Source organism: Schistocerca piceifrons, chromosome 8 (genome assembly GCF_021461385.2).
Source record: "Schistocerca piceifrons isolate TAMUIC-IGC-003096 chromosome 8, iqSchPice1.1, whole genome shotgun sequence".
NCBI classification, from domain to species: domain Eukaryota; kingdom Metazoa; phylum Arthropoda; class Insecta; order Orthoptera; family Acrididae; genus Schistocerca; species Schistocerca piceifrons.
Genome location: NC_060145.1, coordinates 493,219,525 through 493,247,308, shown reverse-complemented (window position 1 = coordinate 493,247,308; position 27,784 = coordinate 493,219,525). Strand labels below are relative to the sequence as shown.

General features: G+C 43.4%; 1 protein-coding gene across 3 annotated transcripts in view; it reads left to right on the top strand.

Moving 5' to 3' along the window:
* Positions 1-3,563: 3,563 nt before the first annotated feature.
* LOC124712038 (choline/ethanolamine kinase) overlaps positions 3,564-27,784 on the top strand; it is a 189,210-nt gene continuing 164,989 nt past the window's right edge. For all 3 annotated transcript variants that reach the window (XR_007005568.1, XR_007005567.1, XM_047242330.1), the window contains exon 1: positions 3,564-3,716. Coding sequence is in view for 1 of the 3 variants with exons in the window: in XM_047242330.1 (XP_047098286.1) it covers positions 3,699-3,716 (18 nt within the window). In the remaining 2 variants the exon portion in view is untranslated. The remainder of the gene's footprint in view (positions 3,717-27,784) is intronic.

The window sequence follows — 27,784 nt, the reverse complement described above, 5'->3', positions numbered from 1 at the left end:
TGGGGCGCCCAGGTGGGCAAGAATCCACAACCTACATGACGAGCTTAACCAACCAACCAAACATTCAGGAAACCATCATCCAGCACGTACACAAACCAGGATCACTATGACCAATGGCACGTACCCTATGATATGTTGGATCAGTAGCCCCTAAGCATTGGCACCGTGTCCAGATGTCTCAGGCAATTGTCGAAGTCCTGCAGTAACCATCCACCTCAACTTTCACCAACCTACTATAAGGGAGGAAGGACACTAAGCCCCACGCCCTCATCAAGAGATTGCAATGAATACTAAGTAACACGTGGACCATCTACAAAGGTATTCCCGCCACTAAGCTGAAGCATTTCGTCACAAAAAAAAAGTCCAGCAGTTCTCGATATTCTGTGAAGCTTTCGATACGCCCCACTGATAGTTATTGGCCTTGGTTGAGTTCACGTTTTGTATTCGGATGGCTCTCTGTTTGTGTATGCTTGGGACAATTTTCCTACGCTTCGCACTTTGCTTCTGCCTGCCTGTTGACTTCGTGAACTCAGCGTCCTCAGGAACAGCCTGTTTGTTCCAAGGCTCTCTGCGTTACCGCCAGTGCGAGTGACCGGGAACTGTGTTCTAGCTACGCAGAATACAGGTAGGACAGATGGCCACTCGCTTCCCATTCCTCACGAGAATCTCGGTTGTTGCCAGAGTGACTGCACGTGTGGTGCGAGTCGGCCGCCACATGCGAATGCTCGTCGGCATTCGGCGAACACTCGCTCTGTCGTGGCCTACAGGAGTGTTAAGGTCATAAAGATTCAAAAATCTTAAGTTGTAAATATAATCATGAACACCCTGTAGTTGCGCGGACATGAAATGTAAAGACCACATAGTCTCAGTCGCAGGTAAAACAGGTAAACTACGGTTCATTAGTGGCATGCTGGGAATATGTTATCAGTCTAAAAGGAAGTTGCTTACATAACACTTGTGAGACTTGTCGTAGATTAGCGAAAATCTCTCTCAGGTTTCGTAAGATGAAACTTTGGTTCTAGCAACGTCAGTAATGAAGTGTATCACACCAATTATCTAACAACAAACCAAGTGTGTATGGAACAAAACCAAAAGATTTCTACGTAAGTATGTGCCCATTATTCGTAATTTGGCAGGACAAACAAGTAACATTTTATTCATGAAAAAATTATGGTGTGAACTGTTTTCAGACCTATAAATAACGCACGTCAATTTCAGATTAAATCCAAGAAGATGACGTTACTATAAAAGGCGGAACGTCTCGGGACAGTAAATAAAATTTATACTGCATCATCAAAATGACGACTGAATTAATAAAACGGAAATTAATATACTTCTTGCGGACAGTGGCCACACCGACAAACTTTACATGGACAAATGATTCGAACATGAAACTACTAGAAAAGTGCGCATAAAACAATGGTGGTAGTAAATAAAGACATTTTGATATCGTACAAAATACCTGCACAAAGTGTACACAGTGCCTTCAGATAGGTAGGTAGCATATTATTCAAGTGACTGAACATCGCATGCACCGATAAGTCTTCTCGTTCGATTTGGCAGCGAGACTCTAATCAATGTTCGAGGGAGAATCTCCACCTCTGCCTTAACCAATACGCGTATAAAAGATTTTTGTTGCGCCTTCTATTTGGTGCAGGTGAATAATGGACGGTTCGCGTTTTCCTCTTCATTTCATAAATCACATAGTGAAGATTGCTTAGGTCGTCATAGGAACAGATGAGAAATTTGACAGGATTTGAAAAATGCACAAATCATTGTTATGAATCTTCTGCTTCTATTCCATTTCTTAAACTACGCAGATAATGTTATTTTAGGTTACGGTTGGCCGTAATGTCCTCCTTTTGAAATCCTGATCCTATCTCATTGCGTCTGCTCTTTCTTTTTATTGATTTTGCTTAGCATTTCCTGCTAAGGAAGTCTGGCAGTTAGGATTTCGCCTAAGTTCATTGCACCTTTGGTAAAGCAGCCGAACTTTATCACGAATTTATAAGTTGTGAACATGTCGCAGAACAAATGATCAATATTCTGAGATATGAGAGGAACGATCATTTTACGTAAAACATCTGGTACATAAGGGCTCTAAAATGCATACGTTAAGGGCTGCGAGCACTTGATCAGTAGAAGGGATGTTTCCCACTGTGACGAAAATGAGCAAGTGCCAACAGCTCTTAAGGTACGCACTTCAGCGCCAATATTTACTCGACATTTCTTCTTGGTTTCATCCGTACCACCACCTGTCAGAATAGAGAAACATAGAGCTTGCAGTGTGAGAGATTTGTTTCACAGTAACGAAGATGTAGTGCTCTTAGCTCCTAAGTTACGCGTATTAGATACAAGGTCTTTTTTACTTGAAATTATCATTCTTGTCATATCTTTCAATACTGACCATTCCTCCAGGTCAACCTGTATCTTATGCTACGATTTTTATCACTGCGCTAACTCTGCTCAGTTAGCGTGCCCTTGGATGTATTTTTCATTCACAGTTAATTCGCTTACCAGATAATATCACTTCTTGCAAAAAGATTAAACGACCTGAGAGATCGCTATGTAGCTCCGACGTGTATGTATTCGTAAATGCCAGATGAACAGCACTGCACGGAATTACTACATAAGATATAATTTCAATTTATACAAAATTTCAATCAGGCTTTTGACGTTCAAAGATAACTTGTGAATTCTGGTACAAGACAAGCTTCTTGGTCCAGTTGAACTATCAGCAGTTGTTGAAGATTGTTATAATTTACAAGGTGAGTTAAATGGATTATAATGTTTGTAAGCATTAATGATAATGACTGGAAGGTAATGCGACTTGGGTACTAAGGGCAATCAGTTGACGTGCACAAAAATTGAAAGGAAAAATGTACATTAGCTTCTAAAATATTGTGTGCTGAACAAAATTATACTATTTACAGAATAGAAGTAGCAACTTTTTTCTTAACTAGAATATAACAGACGACGCCAACACACAGAACCGTACAGGAAATAGTGGAATTATTCTCGTTATCGATGGCAGTTTTTGGTGTGGTGCAATGAAAATCTTTGGTGGCGCGAGCGCTGCGACAGACGAAACTCGCTGGCGTCTGTAGAAGAGCGTAGTGTTGCAACAAAGATTCGTAACATAGCCGTCTGCAGACGGCCTATGCGATCTTATACTGTCTGAATAATTAGTTAAAACACAGGCTCATATAACTCAACTGGTATCATTACTGGTTTATAATAGCTACCATTGGGTGATATGAATACGCTAAGTAGCAACTCGTCAACTGAACAGATCCGAATAGGTGCTACATAGTATTATGTATGCCGAGTCTAAATGATTAAATCTGTCGCGAGCCCAAGTCCGCTTCTCTCTAAGGTATTTCGCGTGTCGTACGATGTGGTTAGCATGCCAACTGGAGAAGCTGGTTCGATACCGACCGCCAACGCGGCCCAATAGCGTGCCGTGTTTACACAGCTCCCCCCCCCCCACCCCCCATCCCCCACCACCGCCACGTCGCCGCGCTGCGAGAAAGCGCTCGGGACGCAGTCTCAGTTGCCGCAGGTAAGCCGAAGAGAGTAGTCGTGTTCAGTGCGCTGGTCGCTATACCACTCCGTTCCTACCGTCGTTACTAGCCACTTCTCGAAGCTTCTTTCTCATTGTCTAGTCATTCCTTTACAACAGTCAGAAGTTACTCAAGATGGGCGTCATTGACAAGGTAAGTTAAATCAGTTGTTATGCTTGTTTGTAAACGCTAACAATGGCTGCAGGAGACGACTGAACTTGGTTGTGGTGGGGATCCGTTGCAAGTAAAGCACTGAACCAAACCCAGTTTATTCGTATTGTACCATCAGCAAGATTCTTTCTCCTGAATGCCTGCAAACTGCCTTTTAGAGCTGTGAGATTCATAGCATGAGGGCGTCGCTAGTCTTTCAAATTGCTTTGTATGTGTGTCAAGTCGTTTCAGACGTTTCAGCTGTTGACAAAACACTGATTGCCAGCGCACATTGTATTCCTATATTTAAGTATATTAGGATTGCACTGCAGCACAGAAGCATGTGTTATCCCACAACTGAGGAATAACGTAGCTTAATTCAAAATTATGACGGTTATAAGGAATAGGACTATCCTCGGGGGGGGGGGGGGGGGGGGTGTCCACATTGTATTAGCAAAATAGGTGAGTTATGCGGTTTAGAAAGCGATGAATGATGTTACGGCACGGCTCTTTAACGGGCTGTTTAGGTTATAGCGTGGAACGGAGAAATGCACAGACGCCAGTAGAAAAGTGTAAACACAGGAATCTGGCGTAGGCGGATAGAAAGTGATAGTGAGGTAAATGGTTGAAATACTGTGACGACCTTCAATTTTTATAGACCTCACAGTTTCGCGCACTGGTACTGTACTCTAACTAATCAGATATACAAACCGCTTGCGCGCCATTATCACGTGCGTTTTCGCACCTGTTGCCTTCGTCTTGTCGCTTGCGTTAAGGCAGCACATCACTTCTCCACGACGCGTGGCCTAGCTGTGTGTGTGTGTGTGTGTGTGTGTGTGTGTGTGAGAGAGAGAGAGAGAGAGAGAGAGAGAGAGAGAGAGGGAGTGAGTGGGGGGTGGGGGTAGGGAGAGGGGGTGTCTGGTGGCTTGTCTGGAGCGTAGCTACCAGGAGGGAGCGTTCAGAAATAGACCGGGAGACACTGTTGGTTGAAGGCCAGTTATTATGGCTTAAAGCGTCAAGCGCTCTGGAAACATGGTTGGCGATAATGCATTTTATACAGATGCGCTTACATTTTCATAATTGGCCCCCGAGTCAATTGTCAAAGTGGGAGATAATTGTAAAGACGAGCTGCGACCGTTTTTTAAATCTTCTGTTGGATTGGAAGATTTAGTGCTAAAGTTATTGATAGTCACTGCATTATTCTTTCTGTGTACCTTTCACTTCTTCGCACATTTATGTTTTCAGTTTTATTTACTGTGGATGCACAATGCTTTCATTTACTTTTTACCATTGTACTGTTAAAGACAAGGAAAATTGGTCTGTCGATCCTTTCGTAAACAGTATTCTGTATTCACTGTTTTAAAGTGCATTTTAAATTTTGTGTAAAATTGTAATTATTCAGTAGCTACATACAGCCTTACAAATGATAAAACCTGTCATCTACGCACCTGCTGAGGAACACAATGGGCTCACTTACATAAACGCAATCTAGAAAACCATTTTGTTCCCTACCACAGTGTTGCATATCATTTATCTGCTCTTTTTCACCCTTGTTCTGCGCCTCGTGTTTTGACTGTGACTGCGAGGGCGTGTGTGGGGGCGGCAGAGTTACCCAGGTGAAAGACATGCTAAGTACCAGGTAATATAATTGGTGCAAGGAGGTGGACTCAAGTGATTGCTGATCTGTTTCCTTGCTTGAAACTGATTTAACACATTGGGAACAGATTTCTACAGACGTATACAGTCCTGTGTGAGCATTTTTAATCGTAGCTCAGAGTTGCATTTCTGATTCATTTCATTCTGATGTTTTCGAAACTACTTCGGTATCTTACGAACTGTACGTTCTATGTCTAGTGTTGCACTAATTTTTATCGATTTTGCTTAGTCTGTTGCGTGCATGACCAGTTAGCCGCATCGAAAAGCATTGCTTCGTTGACAAGTTAGGTATATTCTCTTATTTTTGCTACTCGAAAGTCATCTCTGAATTATTAATACGACTGCTTATATGTAGTCCATCGGCATTTTCTCCTGTCATACTAGGAGGCCATATAGCGGAAGGAGGACGACTGTCACGAGCTTTTACAGACTGTTGTTTCCTGTAAAGAAAAATTCCTTAATTCAGGACGCAACGTACGTGGTGCATATATAAACCAGTGATGGTATTTGCTGTGACTCACGTGCTGTGAAAACTGTGTACCTTGCCCTAAAGTTAACGCTCCCATAGAGGAGCTTTGCAACAAAAAGTTACTTGCTCGACTAAACTTACATAAGATGACATTGAAATCTGATATCCTCAACATCGCTCCAGAGGTATTATTGCACTTTTCCAGCACAAAAGTGCTTTGGAGCAGTTTTGGGGGGCTGGTATTGCCCTCTTAGCGATAACCGGAGACATTGGTGTGATTTTCCTTTCGGCTGATTCACGCACTGCGACGCCCCCAGAGGTAACGGGTGCAGGCGATAACGCTCGTGTGACGTCACGGACAGCCACGTCAGCCCGTCGCCAACTCCATCTGGGACGCCGGTTGGACGACACGACCCTGCGGCTAAATCCACTGGGTCAGGGACGCCACATTGTTCTGGGGGTCAGTGCAGTGTCTAGGCTGACAGCTGCTACACGCGTCCTTCCCACCTGTGAATTTTATGGTAGCGGTAGTTATGTTCGTATGATGTTGGTGAATGCTCAGTTCTGTTGTCCAGTATCTGGTTCTTCATGAGTTAGTTTGAGATGTTACGAAACTGTTGCTAAATAAACGCAGAATAAGTATTTTTCACGACACTGCGTACTATGAGAATACTTCATGATTGTTCTTTCTTAAAGGAAGAAAAGAAAATTCTTTCGCGATTACGAGTCAGGTTTTTAGTACATTCCCATTTAGTGGAAGATGATGGGAAAATTTTATGGTTACAAGATTGCAGAACAATCGAGGAAGCAGTCACGTCAATTAAAAAGCGAAGAGTATGGGTAGTGAGCGATTCAAAGTGGAACGGGCACACAAAACTGATAACAGGTAAGGCAGATGGCAAATTTGTATTCGTTGGAAGAGTCAGCAGCACATTTCACCAGAGCTTCAATTAGCAGTCGAAAGCGTCACTGGTATGCCCATCCAATTCAAGTGGCAGACGGGGCAAGGGGCGTTGTATCACCGTATGGTTCAGTGTTAAACTTCAGAGCGCGTGCGTTCCTAGAAGAGTCAACCAATACACTGGCTCCTATCGCATATATCTCGCGAAGAGAGTTGAAGGCAGTTAGAGTTCACCACCAATCGTTTTTTTCTTTTTTTTTTCGCGAAATATAGATTAAGATTTAGGAAGCTACATCTGCTTTTGGTAGAAGCTGTGTAGCCTGGTACTACGAAAAATTCATGCACGTAATTCCGATTCTCTATGGACTCACTTTTTCAGCCCATCAATCTTGTTTGTTTCGTTATGAAAGATAATCTTTTATGATGGCGAACAATTGCTCATTTGTTTTTGCTACCGTGACAATTTTCAGGTTTGGGAATAGGAATCAGTCACATTGGGTTAAATCACCAGGAAAAAAAAACAAGGAAAACTAATATTTGTAACAGTTGCACATTCGTCACTGTGAGTAATGGAAGAGCTCTACACCAGCAGTCTCTCTCTCTCTCTCTCTCTCTCTCTCTCTCTCTCTCTCTCTCTCCCTCTCCCCCCATCTCTCTCTCCCTCTCCCCCCCCCCTCACACACACACACACACACACACACACACACACACACACACACACACACACACACACACCCTGTCTGAGACGATGGTATAAGGAAACACTATCGGGCGTAGTTATGGCTGGCTATCGAACGCTCAATTAATCTTATCGGGATTACACTCTACGAACCTAAGGAAGCAGTGGCCATCAATCGTCTTTCCAACTGTCAAAACTGTCTTTCCTGAGGTCCCACAAAATTCTGTCCACGCTTTTGACTTTTGCTTTGACTTGGAAGTGTTGTTAGGAGAACCACGTTTGATGCATGGTCACGAATGTGCAAACGGCAGCAACCGCGGCACCCAGCGCTTACTGTAGTGTCTGTCCCACGCCAGTTCGTTTTGCTGTCCTACAGCACTGTCTCAGTGACTCATTAACTGAGAAATAAGTAGTGTTACGTACCCTAAGAAATTCCTCGGAAACTTCATTCGCTTTGGCTTCTCGCAGTGGCGGAATCCTTGGAATAAACGTCTTGTAATTTCAACGAACAACTGCACGTCGCATCCACTTAACGCTACGAAAGTGATTCCTAACAGCGCAGATGCCGTTTAAACAAATTTCTCGATATTTGACACAAATTTTCGTGATCTGTCAATTTACGTGTGCACTCCACGTGCGGTGTGTGGTGGAGGGTACTCCTCATACCATTATCTTTCCTCCCTTTTTCAGTTCCATTCACGAGTGGCGCACGATTGTCGGTGAAGATCCGTATGAGCTCTAATCTGATTTTCTCGTCGTGGTCATTTACCGAGACGCCAACATGTCCGACAGCTGTACGCACTCGGAATTTCAACAGTAAATCTCTCGTCATGCAAAACGCGTGTCTCGTAGCTTACGTCACCTGGGTTTGTTGAGCATTTCCATAACGTTCTCGCACCGAGTAAGGGATCTCGTGACGAAATGCAGTGCTCTTAGTTGGCATGAGCATGGGTGAATTACTTTCCCTTAAGATTCTCCCTGTGAATGTCAGTCTAGCATCTGCTTCTCATAATATTTGTTTTATGTGGCCATACCACCTCAGGTCGCTCCGGATGGTTGCCCTAGGTATTTTACAGTATTTGCTGTTTCCAACGATTTGTCTCCAATAGTGTAATCGAAAGTAAGTGGTCCCGACAGTCGGGATACCAGTTACTGTGGAATAAGGCTGGGCATCTCGGACATATTCTGAGTCGTGGTCACCTTTGTGCTCATACCGCAAAGACTACCAAATTCACCGGTTAGTCCCTCAACCGTTAGGGGTAAAACCCAATGGGACTCGGGGCAAGTAAGACTATCAACCTGCTTCCCTGGTACTTTAAATATGATGCTGGCAACAATCAGAGCAAAATGCCTCGGACCTTTGGAGGTGACGGAGTTCCACCTCTAACTGACAAACCAGGGACTCCTAAGATCCGACTTGGCAAACAAATGGTAATGAGATGGGGAGCTATTAACATCAATGGGAGCTACTCTGGGAAGAAGGTAGAGCTGGCAGAGGCTGCAAGTAAGATGGGGCTGGACGTTTTAGCTGTTAGTGACATTCGGGTAAGGGGTGAGAAAGAAGAGGAAGTGGGAGAATACAAGGTCTACCTGTCAGGAGTCAAAGCAGGAATAGCACAATGGGGTGTAGGGCCTTACATCAGGAAAGAAATGGAACCCAGTGTAGTTGCAATAAGGTATGTAAACGAACGACTGATGTGGATAGCTTTGACAGTGTCTATACAAGAAAATTAGGATTGTGTCAGTATATTCGCATTGTGAAGGGGCAGATCAAGATAAGATGGATAGTTTTTATGAGGCACTCAGTGATGTAGTTGTTAGAGTAAAGGACGTGTTCTGCTCATGGGTGATTTTAATGCCAGGATTGGAAATCGAACAGAAGGGTATGAAAAGGTTATGGGTAAATTCGGAGAGGATTTGGAGGCCAACAGGAACGGGAAACAACTCTTGGATTTCTGTGCCAGTATGGGCTTAGTAATCACAAACTCCTTTTTTAAACATAAGAACATTCACCGGTATCCTTGGGAAGGCAGGGGAACCAGATCTGTCATTGACTATATAATAACAGATCAGGAATTCAGGAAGGCTGTGAGGGACACACGTGTATTCAGGGGATTCTTTGATGACACTGATCATTATTTAATCTGCAGTGAAATTGGGATTGTGAGGCCGAAAATGCAGGTGGTCAGGTCCATATGTAGGAGGATAAGGATGGAGATACTTCAGGATAAGGAAATCAGGCACAAGTACATAACAGCGATCTCAGAAAGGTACCAGTTAGTTGAATGTAGTCAATTGCAGTCATTGGAAAAGGAATGGACAAGGTACAGGGACACAGTACTAGAAGTGGCTAAAGAATGTCTTTGAACAGTAGTGTGTAAAAGTAGGATGAAGCAAACAGCTTGGTGGAATGACACAGTCAAGGCAGCCTGTAAAAGGAAAAAGAAGGCGTATCAAAAATGACTACATACTAGAACTCAGGTAGACAGAGAAAGTTATGTTGAAGAAAGAAACAAAGCCAAACAGATAATTGCAGCATCCAAGAAGAAATCTTGGGAAGACTTTGGAAACAGGTTGGAGACTATGGGTCAAGCTGCTGGAAAACCATTCTGAAGTGTAATTAGCAGTCTTCGAAAGGGAGGTAAGAAGGAAATGACAAGTATTTTGGACAGGTCAGGAAAACTGCTGGTGAATCCTGTGGATGCCTTGGGCAGATGGAGGGAATATTTTTGAAGAGTTGCTCAATGTAGGTGAAAATACGATCAGTAATGTTTCAGATTTCGAGGTAGAATGGGATAGGAATGGTGATGGAAATAGGATCACATTTGAGGAAGTGGAGAAAATGGTCAATAGATAGCAGTGCAATAAAGCAGCTGGGGTGGATGAAATTAAGTCGGAACTCGTCAAATACAGTGGAATGTAAGGTCTTAAATGGCTACACAGGTTAATTGAAATGGCCTGGGAGGCGGGACAGGTTCCATCAGACTGGGCAAAAGCAGTAATCACACCAATCTTTAAACATGGAAACAGAAAAGATTGTAACAACTACAGAGGTATCTCTTTAATCAGCGTTGTGGGTAAAATCTTCTCAGGTATTGTTGAAAGGAAAGTGCGAGTATTAGTTGAGGACCAATTGGATGAAAATCAGTGTGAGTTTAGGCCTCTTAGAGGTTGTCAGGACCAGATCTTTAGCTTACGGCAAATAATGGAGAAGTGTTATGAGTAGAACAGGGAATTATATCTATGCTTTATAGATCTAGAAAAGGCATATGACCGGGTTCCTAGGAGGAAGTTACTGTCTGTTCTACGAGATTATGGAATAGGAAGCAAACTTTTGCAAGCAATTAAAGGTCTTTACATGGATAGTCAGGCAGCAGTTAGAGCTGACGGTAAATTGAGTTCATGGTTCAGAGTAGTTTCAGGGGTAAGACAAGGCTGCAACCTTTCTCCACTAATGTTCATATTATTTATGGATCATATGTTGAAAACAATAGACTGGCTGGGTGAGATTAAGATATGTGAACACAAAATAAGCAGTCTTGCATATGCGGATGACTTAGTTGTGATGGCAGATTCGATTGAAAGTTTGCAAAGTAATATTTCAGAGCTAGATCAGAAATGTAAGGACTATGGTATGAAGATTAGCGTCTCCAAAACGAAAGTAATGTCAGTGGGAAAGAAATATAAACGGATTGAGTGCCAAATAGGAGGAACAAAGTTAGAACAGGTGGACGGTTTCAAGTACTTAGGATGCATATTCTCAAAGGATGGCAACATAGTGAAAGAACTGGAAGCGAGGTGTAGCAAAGCTAATGCAGTGAGCGCTCAGCTACGATCTACTCTCTTCTGCAAGAAGGAAGTCAGTACCAAGACTAAGTTATCTGTGCACCGTTCAATCTTTCGACCAACTTTGTTGTATGGGAGCGAAAGCTGGATGGATTCAGGTTACCTTATCAACAAGGTTGAGGTTACGGATATGAAAGTAGCTAGGATGATTGCAGGTACTAGTAGATGGGAACAATGGCAGGAGGGTGTCCACAATGAGGAAATCAAAGAAAAACTGGGAATGAACTCAATAGATGTAGCAGTCAGGGCGAACAGGCTTAGATGGTGGGGTCATGTTACACGCATGGGAGAAGCAAGGTTACCCAAGAGACTCATGGGTTCAGCAGTAGAGGGTAGGAGGAGTCGGGGCAGACCAAGGAGAAGGTACCTGGATTCGGTTAAGAATGATTTTGAAGTAATAGGTTTAACATCAGAAGAGGCATCAATGTTAGCACTGAATAGGGGATCATGGAGGAATTTTATAAGGGGGCTATGCTCCAGACTGAACGCTGAAAGGCATAATCAGTCTTAAATGATGATGATGATGAGTGTAATCGAACAGTACACGTACGCTGAATGAGAAAGCTGGAGGTTCACATGTTACCTTACAGAAGGAGTGCTATGGGTGTCAGAGGAATGAAATATCAGTGTGTGAACTTTGAGCTTACCGTGTCATAATTACGCCCTTTAACAATTATACACTAACGGCAAAGTGCGTAGGAGGGAATACCGTGTTCTGCAATTTTGTAAACCACATCCCCATTCGGTTTCTTAGCATGCCTGTGTGGAATCTCGTATCTAGCTATACTCATTAGGAATGTGGTAAATTGGAACTGCGCAGTATTCTTAGATGCCGCCGAGGAAACTTTGTCATTTGCTAAATTCTTCAGAATATACAGGGGCGTTATAAGTAAACTTTGCCACTTCAGCCAGTGTAGATACGTACATTTCTATCTTACGGGTACCCAATTTTGTAGGAATGATGCTCAGATTGAACACAGCAGAATTTGTTTTGTTAGTAGTGTGTCTAGACTTACCGGCAGGAGGCGGTACTGGTACTTTGAACAGAAGCATCGGTGTCACTGGGTGAAACTAATACAGGGACTTGTGCTCACATGACCTGGGTTCGCTGCCAGGCCACTTGGAGCGTTGCAAGTTTGCCAGTCCATGTCACTTTCTTATTGGCTGATATCTGTATTTGGTTTTGTTTCTTAGTTAACAGAAGCTGGTTTCACCACATCGATTCTGGGTACGGTTTCTTGGCTGTATTGCGCTCTTTGAATAGCATTGTAAATATGTTACATTCTGATGAAGTTCTGCTCGCATCAGTGATATCGGGTGGAGTAAATGATTCCGTGTTTTGTTTCATATAAAACAGAAGCTGTTTTTGTCACATGGTGTTCTGTGGACTTCTGTGTGGTCTGGAACGTTAATATGGTACGAAATTAACAAATATTACCCTCCTATGTGGAAATTAAAATGTTTCAGTGGTTTATTCGTTATTTCTTCTTAACGTATCCTTTCAAATGTATCCACAGAGTTTCATCATCCGAAGATGACCTTTTTTTTATGGGTCCCCTTCAAGAAGGGAAGGTTTAATTATAACCACCTTGTATTTGACAACCTTTTTTCAAGTGCTTGTTCTTCTGTATGCTCGATGTTCTGTGGCAAAACTCTCACGCAGTTAGCCAGTAGAGTTACTGGAATTAGAACCAAAGATAGCGTGGTTCACATTTGAATTCGGCCATTTACATTTAAGTTTCCGTTTACTTCACTCTCTACATTGAACAGCAGCAGTCAAGCATTATTCCGTCTGTCATAAAATTCATCAAGCGGCCATTCACGTCGGTAAAGTGCTATTTCTGGCAGCATTTGTACGGCGCGACTGACTCCAGTCTGTGACTAGACGATACTGTATACGTAGACTGTAACACATCAGAGCTGAAAGTCATGGGTTGCAGTACTGCTCTGTACTGAACCAGTCTTGGTGGATCTCAGCCGTATGTGCAGTGAACGGAACGCCACGACGTTTGGTCACATTCTTTTGGGCGCACATTGCACGTGCCACATCGGCGCAGATATTTCGATAGTGCAAAAGTGTTGTCCGCCGGTGCGTTTTCAGCGCCCTACGGGGCGGTGACCCTCGATCAGCTGTTACGCCGCAAGAGCTATCATTTGGCTTTGCGGGCAGACATACGTAATAGGCGCAGTGCTTAAGATTACGAGCGAGGAGAACTTCGCAGTGACATGTGACAGGGTTCATACTGAACTTAAAATTAAAAGGCGAAGGAAATGAAAACTGGATTTCTTTCAGCAATTTTTATTCTGGGAAGACGTTCGTTTTCTGTGACACGCGTTAGAACCAACGATTCAAATCAAGTATTGGGACACGAAATATTACGATTTAGATGTGGCTGGCTTGGTTATTTATTCTGCGACTGCGAGTTTTAAACATTTAGAGTGCGTAATACAGCAAGCAGACTGTGTAAAATTACGGCAATTTAGTAGCTATCTGCGTGTGATAGCCGTAATGACGTTTAAATGGAGAGCGTGAAAGCTGGCTAATTCTTAGCGTGAAACAAAACTCACAGACACTTCCAAATGATGGGCCATTAAAAAGACATTTTTGATTACCTCCTAAAAAATGGACAGTACACTGCGATATGGCTGTCTGAAGGTAATTAACTCACACACTACCATACGTCCGTAGAGATAGAGACTAGGAGTAAACAGATAAGTTAAGAGAAGGATTAAAGACAAAAGGAAAAAAAATATTTGACGGATACTTCCTTTGCATAGGTTTTAACTCAGTCGTCAGTATTTAAAGTTCATATATTATGTAGTCTCCTCCATATCATAAAAGAAAATCAGATATTCCAGTAAACTATTACAACTGTGTATGTAAAGTAACTAACAACAAATGTTCTCTTCAAAACAGTGCTTGATTGTCCAGGTGCTACAGCGTGGGAGTAATAATGTTGCGTGGGCGTACTGGCCTCTGAATCTTTGAACGTAGTACACTGAACTGTGTTACCTTATGTACTACAGTTGTAATTCTTTTTGTATATGATGCAGGTTTCATCGAGGTATGTTTCTTGGCACACACGTCATGTGAAAGTTATTTTCCTCGTTACGTTTTGGAAACAAGTAGTTTTGTATTTGGTGCACTGTACAAATGTGAAACCCCTAAATCCTGGCAACTTATATCTGAGACGGATTTTCTTGATCTTACTAACAGTCGCAGGAAGATGCATGCAATACAACATCTTAGCTGTTGCAGTGGAACAGTTTTTTCTGTCTTGGGGCGTTTCCTGATTGGAACTAAATCATCTTTGTAGTCACATTTCTCCTCCTCCTGCTCCTCTTCATTCTCTTCTTCCTCTAGGATTCTCTCTCGTGGACGTGAAAGTACAGGTCGTTGCTGAATATAGATAGTGCTACATCGAAAAAAGTGTATAACTGTGATGTGCAATCAAATAACTAATTTTTGGAAATTTGAGGTAAGTTCTATGGGACCAAACTGGTGAGGTCATCGGTCCCTAGGCTTACACACTACTTAATCTAACTTACGCTAAAGAACACACACACACACACACACACACACACACACACACACACACACACACACACACGAGCGCGCGCCCGCCCCCCCCCCCCTCCCCACCCTCCCATTCAGTGGTGTTCAGCGAACGGGTTTGGAAGACGACGTATTCTCGTGGGAAGGAAAGGTGAAACGAAGCCACGTGGCGCAGTGCTAGCTGCGCTTTTGCCTGAGCCATCTGGCTCCAGGCGTGACTCGTTAGTAGTTAGCCGTGTCGCTAAACGCTGGCCCTTATAGCTGGCTGACTCATTAGAGGAACAGCCACGTCCTCCCACTTGTCAGTGGTTGCTCCGCTTATCTGCGTCATTAAACGGCTCATTTGCTTCTGTGCGCATTATTTAGGCGCGGCGCTAAATGTGTGGCAGCGCGCATTGTTCGCCCAGAATGGCCCAATGATTTACGTTTTGAATACTGAAGCTACCACCGTCGGTCGTGTCTCCGCGCTCGCCGTGTTGCCTCATCTGTACACAGAGCTGCGTGTGGCCTTTATGCGGCACACGGCTTACTGAACGCATCGGAATGTCACGTTCCCCCTGCACCCACCTGCCATTTGTTTTTATAGTATAACAGAAGAGACGGTGACACACTTGTTTTCCCTCAGTAACCACGATAGACGATTGCCTCTTTTGCTTCGTGTCGCTTCCCAGAACACCGGCTTCGCAAAGCCGAAGCTTGCATTTGAATTTCGCAATCGACCTTTTTGAGCGCGGCAGAGGGTACCTTGTGTACCCCCACCCTAGTATCCTGTTCCAGTCGCGAGGGACAGAAGAATACTGCTAAGCTGCCGTGTGAACTCGAATCTCTCACGGTATTTTCGGGAGACATGCGTAGGAGGAAGCAATATATTACTCTGCTCGTTTAGGAAAGTACTCTCGACGAATTTTGATGATAAATCACGCTGACAAGGGAACCTCCCAACGCACCCCCCTCAGGTTTAGTTATAAGTTGGCACAGAGATAGGCCATGAAAAACTGTACACAGATCAATAGAGAAAACTGGAAGAAGTTGTGTGGAACTATGAAAACAATAAGCAAAATATACAAACTGAGTAGTCCATGTGCAAGGTAAGCAACATCAAGGTGGGTATCGGCTTACGAGCGCCGTGGTCCCGTTGTTAGCGTGAACAGCTGCGAATCGAGAGGTCCTTGGTTCAAATCTTCTCTCGAGTGAAAAGTTTAATTTTTTATTTTCAGACAATTGTCGAAGTTCAGGTACTCTCACATAATCAACTTCGCTCTCCAAAATTCCAGGACATGTTCAGATTTGCTTGGACATATACAGGATTTGACGGTCTACACACGGAAACATTTTAAAACGTAAAAAACATATGTTTTGACAGAGAATAGGGAAAACGGTGCGACTGTGAAACTGTTGCATTCATTTGTTGCGGTTTATGTGATAAACTCTTATGTTTTCATCACTTTTTTGGGAGTGATTATCACATCCACAAGAAAACCTAAATCGGGCAAGGTAGAAGAATCTTTTTACCCATTCGCCAAGTGTGCAAGTTAGGTGGGTCGACAACATATTCCTGTAATATGACGCACATGCCGTCACCAGTGTCGTATAGAATATTTCAGACGTGTTTTGCTGTGGAGGAATCGGTTGACCTATGAATTCACGATCAAATATTTTCGGTTCCTATTGGAGAGGCACGTCCTTTCGTCTACTAATCGCACGGTTTTGCGGTGCGGTCGCAAAACACGCACTAAACTTATTACAGTGAACAAAGACGTCAATGAATGAACGGTCAGATCGTAACTTTGCGAAAATAAAGTAAGTAAAATTTTTACTCGAGGGAGGACTCGAACCAAGGACCTCGTTCCGCAGCTGCCCACTCTAACCACGGGACCACGGCGCTCCTCAGCTTACATTCTCCTTGATGTTGCATATCTTACACCAGGGCGACTCAGTTTGCATATTTTGCTTATTTTTTCATAGTTCCACAGAACTTCTTCCTGTTTTCTTGATTGATCTGTGTTCAGTTTTTCAAGGCCTATCCACTGTGTCAATTTATAACTAAATCTGAGGGGGGTGCGATGGGGAGGTTCCCTTGTGAGGTGTAGAACGCCTCTCTCGTAGCTCTGGCACTGGAGTTGTCAGCGTCTTCATGACGCTTTCGCGCTTGCTAAATGGACCTGTGGTTAAATGCTGTGCTCTTCTTTGGACCTTCTGTGACCGCGATTATGACGATGACGCTTTGAGCCAGGCCCACACCTGCGCGGAACACGGCTGCCTGGTGCAACCCTTTAAAGTTTACGCCACTTCCACGCCTTGCCTGATAGTGGAGTTGAAATGATGATGAAGACAACACCCGGTCCCCGCCGACCTGAGAAAATATCTGACCCGGCAAGTAATCGAACCCCGGCCCCTCGCATGGCATTCCTCTGCACCGACCACTCAGCTACGGAGGCTGGCTACCTGGTACGCTGACAAAAAATGTTGAATTATTGGTTAAACGGGGGATTTGTAAGCTACTTCCTTCATTGGCGGCCTAAAATTCCTTTCAATGAATCTGTGTGGAATCTGGCTTAACTGCGGTCAGTTTTTTGCGCTGGTTCCACTTTAAATCGCTACGTACACATAGTCTGAGATATTTGTAGAATAAAAATCCGCTCAAGTTACCAAGCGCATCCTTAGTTTTTTTCCACGACCGATTTCGAAGCATGAAGCTTCATCTTCAGGTTCCAACAGATAATTATTGAAACATAAATGTGTGGCGGTCGGGTCAGTCAATCATGGGGGGGACTGGAGGGGGAATCACACCCACGTCAAACAAAAGCATGGGAGTGTAGGACCAGGGACCACAGCGTCTGCATGGACAGCAAGCCACGGTTGAGGATGTTCTCTTGATCAAATATTTTGTACCCAGATATTTAGTAGGTATGATTGCCTCCAGACATTGTTCTGCAGTCGTGTGATGGTACAATGGCGTCTCTCTGCCTGTCTGCCCGCAGTACTTGAATTTGTTAGTGTTGAGTGGGGATCAAATGCCGATCGATCCACTGCAGGTCGTCCTGCATTTCTTTTTCCAGCGTTGCGACTTCTCTGTACAAACCGGCATCATCCGCGTAAATCCTAATGGGACTACCGATGTTATCCACTGGGTCATCCCTGCATACTGAGTTGTAGCGAAGTGGTAACGCACTGGAGAGAGGGTGGTTCAAATCGCTGTCAGGCCATCCAGGCATAGGTTTTACCGTAGTTCCCCTAAATTGCTTGGGTCAAACCCGGGCGTAGTTGATTGGGCCAACAGTGGTTTGAATCCCAGTCAGGCTATCCAGGCATAGGTTTTAGTATACTTCACCTAAATCACTTGGGGCAAATCCTGGGATGGTTGATTGGAAAAGGACGCGGCTAGATTCCTATTTTGTGCCCCATCTGTAATGCTAACCTTCCTTTGTCCAGAGTCACGGTCCCAGTGGCATCTTGTGTATTGAACGTACTCTCGGTTTTAGTATGCAACTTGCACACAGATTTCTTGTACAACTTGCTGCTGAATCTTTCATATCTGGAAGAGATGTAAGGGTGCAAGATTTCGTTTCGACAAGGAAGGCGTGGTGCATTGATCAGTGTTAGCGGAACATCTCAAATACCTGCATACCTGTAAAAGTCCACCCATCTAGAAAGATGAATGTCATTAGACAAAGTGAAATGTAGTACTGTACCTTTATTAATTGCTGATATGTCATAAAACACGTATTTCCCGAAGGAAAGTACAGAAATTGCTGCTATTGGTGTCGCAGTTGTTAAACGAATTCTACAGCAGATGACACTCGGAAAACGGGTGTTTATTAACCAAATGAGAACAAACGATGGAGCGATGAGATTTACTGATACCGCAAAGCCAAAATACACACACAGTCACGACATGCAGTGTATAAAAGTCAATTCTAGTGAATGCATTCCTATCACGAAGTAAACTCTCAACCCGAAAGAGCAGCGTTTGAATCCCGTTCCGTTTGCAATGAAACTGTCGCCGGCAGGGAGACGTAAATGGACATTTTGACATTATTTTGAAACTAAAGTGAAAAAGGGACGAGAGAGCGGGTGGTGTAGATCACTGACGGGTTGTAGCAGTGTGACCGACTGACGTGCCGTTTCTTAGGTTCATCTTGTATTTACGTAACTCCATTTAATTAATATTTCTCAGCTGCCCGTTACTTTAAGCATCTTATTTCGTTAGTCTCTTTCTTACATTTTTGACTTGATGCATGTTCTTGAAACTTTATTTGTAGGTTTTCGCGAGGTAATTGGCGCCCTTTTCCAGGCATCCACCATTTGACCGCTTGTCAATCTCTTGAGTCCAACAAAATTGCTTATTTATGTGCTATTTAGAAAATTTATAAACGACAGAATTAATAAAACGCGGAACCAATTGTAAGAGCATACGAATAAAAAACCACAGAAAAGTTCTGGAATACGGCGAGAAACACTGTGCCGCAAAGAAACTTTTCAACGTGGACTTGAATAATCTATCACTCATCTCTTTCGGTTCCGCTGGAAGCCAGTTGAAAATTAAGTCTGGTAAATATTGCACATCTTCCTAAAGGAAGGTTCCAGAATATTTTCACTCTGCAGCGGAGTGTGCGCTGATATGAAACGTAAGTTAGTCTCCGTCCGGCACATGGTTTTAATCTGCCAGGAAGTTTCTAAAGGAAGTGTTATGAAAATGCACACCGTATTTCATGGTTGCCTACACCAGACGGTAAAACGGAACTTTTGCAGGATTGCTTTGTTGGCAGTCTGTATGTCTGTCCGTCCGACAGTTACGAACTCGTTTTCACAGTATCGGGTAGACGTATGAAGTTGAAACTTGTCTTATACTGAGGTCTGTGGTCTATTTGCGATGCAAAAAATTTAAGCTTCTGAAACTCTGCGTCAGCGCAGTCAAAAGATACGGCTATTTATGTCACATATTTTGATACTTGGCAAACACACGCATCAAAATCTATATGGAACTTACCGGTGGCCTAGAAGCATTAAATTTGGCAGGAAGCAAGATTCCGCAAAACAAGGAAAGAAAAAAAAACTGAAAACTGTTAATCAGCAATTACATCACGCGAGATACTTTTTTGTAATTTGTTATCCGACTGTCAGTCATTCTTTAAGATCTCTTTTTCTCGGTAATGAGCGGGCGTATGAAGTTGAAATGTCTCATGGTAAGATCTATGAACCCTTGACGGTGGATATACTTAAGCTTCTAAGTCAATGCAATCAATAGATAGTCATTTATCCGACATATTTTGATATCTTACCAGTATAGATAACAGGCAAAAAGTGTCGAAATTGTAAATTTCCGGGATCAATGAACTATCTTTACACATGATTAAGTTTGTACGGGCAGTTGGTGCGCGAGTTCTGGTCGCACTCATCCGGAATTTTGTTCCGTCCGGTGCTCAGAGTGATTGTCACAGTTTCTCCTAAATAAAGCCGTATTGCTAACAGATGTCACAATGGAATATATTAACAGGGAAGACTGAGTTAGAGCCGCCTGAAAAACAGCCTGCACTAAGTTCCCGAACTTAAACCGCAGTTCAATCTGAACGCCCTTTTCTGGGGAAAGAATAGTTTTGGTAAGAGCACAAAAGCGCCCCAAAATAAAACAACATACCAGATAACGGGGTGAAGATAAACAAAGTAAACAAGCCTTCGTGTTTGTGTCATAGACAATGGAGATCAATCTTAAGGAGAAGATAGCAGCACTCAATTGCTGCACGGTATTTGGAACGTGACACTTCTAAATAAGCCTTCCATCTACTCTCACTTCTATGACTTCAAAGTGGTAGAGTTCACTGACTAACCGCCTCGGGGCAGTAAAATTTTCCGTTTTACAGGAGTGACGTCTCGATAGACAGACACCGATGTCAGGTGAGCGAAGAGTCCATGCTACTGGAGCTCCTTGACCAACCTCTGTTAAACTTTTGTCTCATACACCGTCCTACGAGGCGTACAAATCTGGAGTGGAGGCTAACTGTAGGAGTCAGTTGCAGCTGCTTTGTCTGCCAAGAGCACCGCACTGGACACCCAGCAGGCACACCCACCCAATAACTGATGAGCAACGAAACCTACACCAGTCAGTACTGAGCGTTCTGCTCGCCCATCTCTCAACAAGTGCTTGTTTCCGATCACATGAGTGCAGGACTTCTTTCCTAGTTTTAACCATTCACGTCTCCTGTATGATTTTGGGACACTTCTTAATACCCTCGTTTGATTAACAACATGCAATCCCTTAGTTGTAATTTGAAAAATAACCTGCTCTAACCTCCCCATTTGCTGACTGTTGCTGATTTCCCCGCGATGGCTGTTAGATGCGGGACAACAAACTGGTTTGATTGACCTTGCACAGATCTGAGTCAGAATACATTATGTCGCTGCATGTTTATAAGTTGGTGGCTAATGAGTCTGCCCGTAGGAGCATTCGCAGAAAATTGTTATTGCCTTACGTAAGATCTCGATTGCCTTCGCGGAACTTGGCTTGCGAAACGCAGCTGTTTGCACGCTCTCGTGGTTGCGAAAAGCGGAAACCCGTGAGGTCGCATATGGACAGCTAACGTAGTGGGCGGGCGGGCAGCTGTCACCGCCTTCCAAAACAGAACCACCCGCTCTGGATGTAAAACCGGGCACGGTGCTGGCGCCAACAGCTTTCCTTTTCATTCTACTGTTCTCGCGACCAACGAAAATTACGTTTGTTGTTAATTTCAAAGCATTTCCTATATAACACTATTTCTTCCCTCACTTGAGCTTGCTTTCCTTTTAAAATACACTAGATGTTAATGCATACAGAAAGTGTTCGAAAAATAACGGGATTTTTAAAGAAATTTTATTTAATCGTCTACATCAAGGGTGTGCAGACTTGTCAGTACCGCGGACGGGAAACCACCACCTGTGGCTATGTAAGGGTCGCAAGTGCAAAAAAATCGTGCCATCAGTCGTTATTCAGAGTCGGGTTCCCCTGCCCCAATGTCTGCTAGAATGGATTCAAAAGAACCAAGTTCTCCATTTCGGGAGGGAATGAGAGCGCTGGCTATGTTCGAAATTCCACCATTTTCGAACACACTTTGCTGTCTCCGTTTTCAGTGCAGTGATTGTTTTTTAAGTATCAAACACGTAATTTGTTTGCACGTTTTGCTGCACATACGAGACAATTTTTCCATATTCTTTGTTTATTCTGATAAATTTTTCTCTCCTTGTTAGGAAAAATTGAAACAGAAAAACGTGCTTGCACTTTCACAGTTCGCGGCTTTCTCCGTTTTTGGAACACGTTTTCCCTTGTGCATTCGTTGCACTACAGCTTCGTGAAATTTAATAAAAGTTCTCTTCACGGAAATGTCACTGCGGTTCCACCTGTTACGCATTCAGTACTGTTCTTGTGTTTGAGTACGAAATATGTTAATCCTTAACGCCCCATCGTCACCAATTTCATTAGAGATGGAACACGAGGGGAACCGCGGACAACCTACATCTGCGCGGAAGGGTGTCAGTCCACGACGCCATTTCCATCGCTGTTAAGGTGAGAGATGTGTCCTTACACGAGAGCGGCGTTTAACGTCGACACTGCCATTGGCAAACAGAGTACATCCGCTGCCAACCCACCTCATGACCTCTACCCAGAGTACTAACTGCAACGGGTGGCCCAATGCTATGGTATGGTATGGTGGCAACACACACTGGCGGAGGAGGGACTGTGGCTTAGGTAAGCTGCAGTGGCGACCTGGTACTGCTTCGTTTCGCGTGGCTGGCAGAATGATGAAAGTAAGTTCAACTTTATGTCGATCATGAGTTCATTGGGAATGGGCACAATAAGGTTGGCGACGGAAATCAGCACTATCCTTTTCCTTTCCGGACTCTGCCGTAAGTGATTTAAGAAAGTCTCTCTCTCTCTCTCTCTCTCTCTCTCTCTCTCTCTCTCTCTCTCTCTCTCTCTCTGTGTGTGTGTGTGTGTGTGTGTGTGTGTGTGTGTGTGTGTGTGTGTGTCGCAGAACCTAAATCTGGATGACTGGACGGAGATTTTGACTCCGGTCCACCTGAATGCGGGTCCAGTTCGAGCTTAGCCAGTGCGCCACCTCACTCGGTAGTATGCAAATAAACGGGTGGAGAGAGGGACATACCATCTTCTCTCCAACAGCATCAAGCGATTCGACCAGCTTTAATTAATGGCATGTCGGAGAAAATATCAAGTCAGCAAAACACACTGCGGGATGGAATTTATCGTGCGACTCTGACGCACGGGCTGATTAACATCAATTCCCATCTCGCCGCCCGCTTTCTGGCCATGAAAATCACATCTGCCGTCAATATTATAAGAAACTTGCTGTGGGACGAGAGTAGAACATTCAGCAACCTCGGTCTTGGAGAACGGCAGTAACAGTGGAGGCAGAATTAGTTTCAGCACGCTGCAGTTGCGATCGCGGGAAATCCGCGATAATATCGCATTTTTTCCGAGATTCAATTGAACTCTAAGGGATTCGCTATCGAGGCAGCGGATGGGCGGCCTGGGTAGCAGCGTTGCCAGGTCGCGGGGGGAACACAACACAGTAGCTTCCTGCGAGGCCGCGCCGCGGTGCGCTGCAGTCGGCTGCGCCAGTAGCAAGAACTCACGGCTCTGCTCACTGGCTACCGGCTCGCGCGCGCCTCGACATAAGCCGTGACGTAAGCACGTTCACGATCGTTCTTCGCGCGACGTCTATACTGCACAACTTGGTGTCAAGGCACGTCATCTGAAATTGTACTGAATGCTTTCTCAGAAAATTATTTTGAACAATTAATTCATGAGCCCACTCCAAGCCTAAATGCGAAACCATACTTGACCTCTTTGCAACAAATAACTCTGGACAAATAGGGAGTATCATGACTGATACATGGATTAGCCACCACAAGGCAGTTGCTGCTAGGCTGAATACCCTAACACCCACAACCATCAAAAAGAAACGCAAAATACATTTTAAAAAGGTGATAAAAATGCTCTTCACGCCGCTTTAAGAGACAGTCTCCACTCCTTCCGATCTGATGGTGTGAGAGTAGAAAAGATGTGGAATTATTTCAAATAGATAGTATCGACGTCAATTGAGAAATATATATATATATATATATATATATATATATATACCATATAAATTAATAAGTCATGGTACTGATCCCCCATGGTACACAAAACGGGTCAGATCGTTGTTGCAGAAGCAACGAAAGAAGCGTGCCATATTTCAAAGAACGCAAAATCCCCAAGACTGGCAAAGTTTTGCAGAAGTTCGAAATACAGCGGGTGCTTCAATGCGAGATGCTTTTAATAATTTCCACAACGATACTCTGTCTCGGAATCTGGCAGAAAACCAAAGAGATTCTGGTCACACATAAAGCACACCAGTGGCAAGATGAGATCAATATCTTAAATACGCCATAACAACGGTGAAGTGGTTGATGACAGTGGCACTAAAGCGGAATTATTAAGCACGGGTTTCTGAAACCCCCTTCACCAAAGACGACAAAAGTAAATATTCCTAAATTCCAATCAAGACCAACTGCCAAGAAGAGAAACATAGTAGATATCCTCGGTGTAACAAAGCAGCTTAAATTACTTAACAAAGGCAAAGCCTCCGGTCCAGATCGTATACCAGTCAGGTTCCTTTCAGAGTATGCTCATACAATAGCTCCATATTTAGCAATTATATAGAATCGCTCGCTCACAGAAAGATCCGTACCTAAACACTGAAGAATTGCTCAAGTCACAGCAATACCCAAAAAGGGACGTAGGAGTAATCCGCTGCATTACAGGCCCATGTCACTAACATCGATTTGCAGTAGGTTTTTCGAACATATTTTGTGTTCGAACGTTATGAAGTACCTCGAAGAAAACGATTTATTGACACATAATCAGCACGGATACAAAAAAAATATCGTTCTTGTGAAACACAACTAGCTCTTTATGCTCGTGAAGTAATGTGTGCTATTGACAGGGGGTGTCAATTTCATTATATATTTTTAGATTTCTAGTAGGCTTTCGACACCGTTCCTCACAAGCGTCTTCTAACCAGACAGCGTGTCTATGGAATATCGCCTCAGTTGTGCGACAGACGTGATTTTCTGTCAGGAAGGTTACAGTTTGTAGTAATAGAAGGAAAGTCATCGAGTAAAACAAAATAATATCCGGCTTTCCCCAAGGAAGTGTATAGGCTCTCTATTGTTCCTGATCTAGACTAACGACATAGGAGACAGTCTGAGTAGCCGTCTTGCATTGTTTGCAGAGGATGCTGTCATTTACCGTCTTGTAAAGCCATCAGATGACCAAAACGAATTGCAAAATGATTTAGATAACATCTTTACGGTGCGAAAAGTGGCAATTGACCCTGAATAAAGACAAGTGTGAAGTTATTCACTTCAGTACGAAATGAAATCCACTAAATTTTGATTACGCGATAAGTCACACAAACCTGAAGGCTGTAAATTTAATTAAATACTTCGGGATTACAGTTACAAATAACCTAAATTGGAACGATCACGTAGATAATGTTGTCGGTAGAGCAAACAAAAAACTGCGTTTCATTGGCAGAACACTTAAAAGGTGCAACAGGTCTACTAAAGAGACTGCTTACACCACGCTTGTACGCTCTATTCTGTAGTATTGCTGTGCGGTGTGGGATCCGTACCAGGTGGAGCTGGCGGATGACATCGAAAAAAGTTCAAAGAAGGGCAGTCATTTTTTATTATCGCGAAATAGGGGAGATAGTGCGACAGACATGATACGTGAATTGGAGTGGCAACCAGTAAAACAAAGATGTTTTTCTTTGCGATAGGATATTCTCATGAAATTTCAATCACGAGTCTTCTCCTCCGAAGCATTCTGTTGGCGCCCACCTACTTAGGGAGAAATGATCATCACGATAAAATAAGAAAAATCAGGGATCGCACAAAACAATTTAAGTGCTCGTTTTCTACGCGCGCCGTTTGAGAGTGGAACAGTAGACAGATAGCTTGAAGGTGGTTTATTGAACCCTCTGCCAGGCACTTTATTGTAAATAGCAGAGTAATCACGTAGATGTCGACGCATTTCCTCACTCAGATAATTGAGCTCCCTTAGGCGCGCGACATTCTTAACTTAATCCTTCAGCCTGTGCGATTTACTATAGCGACGAAACATGGAGATACTGTACCATGCCCGGGAGTCTGTTCGAAGAGTGTGTTAAAGCAGGAGAGAAAACGAGTGAAAGAAAAAGGCAATTGAAGAAGAAGATCTCTCTTAGAAAGATATTTCCGAACTGAAATTTCCCTTCAGACATCCTAAATCAGTTGCGGATGGACGAAGAGTTCTCTATGTGTGTCTCACGAAAATAGTGATTCCAGGTACCTATTTGTCTTTTCGTAATTTTTTCAAGTAAAATAAAACGGTATGCTAAATCTGATAATATAATTTCATTCCTCACATTTTTGTCTTTAAAAAACTTCTGTGTCCACGCTCGGTGTAACCGCTGCACCATGTCAAAGGACTCCTTGCAGCCGTAACAGTGGTTACTGGCGGTAATTCCCGAATATATGCTACTGGACCTGTTACAAAATTATTTTGTAAAAGTCATTTTGAGTATATTTTCTATCAGCATACGTAGGGTAACTGAAAAAATTAAGTTCTAACAAAATGCCGACGTGGTGAAATGTCATTTTCTTCGTTCACAAAATAGAGATAAAAGCGTTCGCTGACAGTTAAGCTAAGCGAACTCTGTAACATGCAGCAATCCGTCCAGATCGGAAAGGAGGTCCTCCACCTTCTTCGTAGCCATCGTGGTCCTGTGGGCCTCTTTGGCAGCTTCTCTGATTCGCTGCACTGCTCACTCGATATGCCTTCCGCTAGCTTTTGTGCACAACTTGTAACAGACTGGTCCAATCTCACGTTCAGGCACGTTCATAATTTCCACAACGCCTATAAAGTTGAAATCACATATCGACTATTTTTCCCCGCTGTGAATGGCGTTCAGAGACACTTTGTCACAATTCGGCTGGTATCTCGATAACAGAGTTTCTGGCGAACTTGAGATGAACACCACAATAAAGCAGAGAATATTTTAAGCAAAAAATAGATTTTTGAAATTTTCAAAGATGACTACCCCTTAACTATGACCAAAAGGAACAGTAGGACGAGCCAAGATAAAATAACACTAACATACTTCGTCAGTTTAAAATATCATAACTTGACCTGGTATGTCAGCAGATGCTCCTGACTTCAGTGGGGCCAGCAGCGTACCTGCTTTAAGAAAATTAAAATGTTGTCCTTCGTAGCCTTTAAACTGGATTCATGAAGCCGAAAAATACTGTGTGGGGCAGTGGAATGTCGCGCTTCATCCCAACCGGGATTTCATTTCATTATGTCAAACAGTGTACAGTTATTAGATACCCGCTGACAGATTCATGAATAAGCTTCGCAGGAACAGAGGAATAAACTAGCGTGTAGTACTTCAGTTCCGACAGCCACAGCTATTAGCTAAGACTGTTCGCTGTTCGTCAGGAAGACGGTGTACGTAGCCAGTGTAAGCCACTTACAGAAGCTATCACATTCCTGTGTACTTCGTCGTCAAAATTACCCATTGTGAAGAGTCGTTATCGACCGCAGTAAAATAATTCACGACTCCAACAGGTTTCCGAAATTGTGCATTGCTGTTTACCGTAATAATACCTCAGCCCTGTTTTCGCCACAGCCCCATGTGACTTTTTTCTATTCCTAAAAAATAAAGAATCCTTAAAGGATTGACGTTTAATAAGCATCGCGGAGAGAGCCTGAAGGTAAGCGAAAGACAGTTCCAGAAGTGTTCATAGGATTGGAAAAAGCGCTGGCATATGTGTACAGTGTCTAACAGGGATTATTATGTAGGGGATAGCATTGATGTAGACGAATAAATTAAATTCTTTCGTAAAAATAAAATGAAATTCCCGTTATTTAACACGGATCGTATAGGTA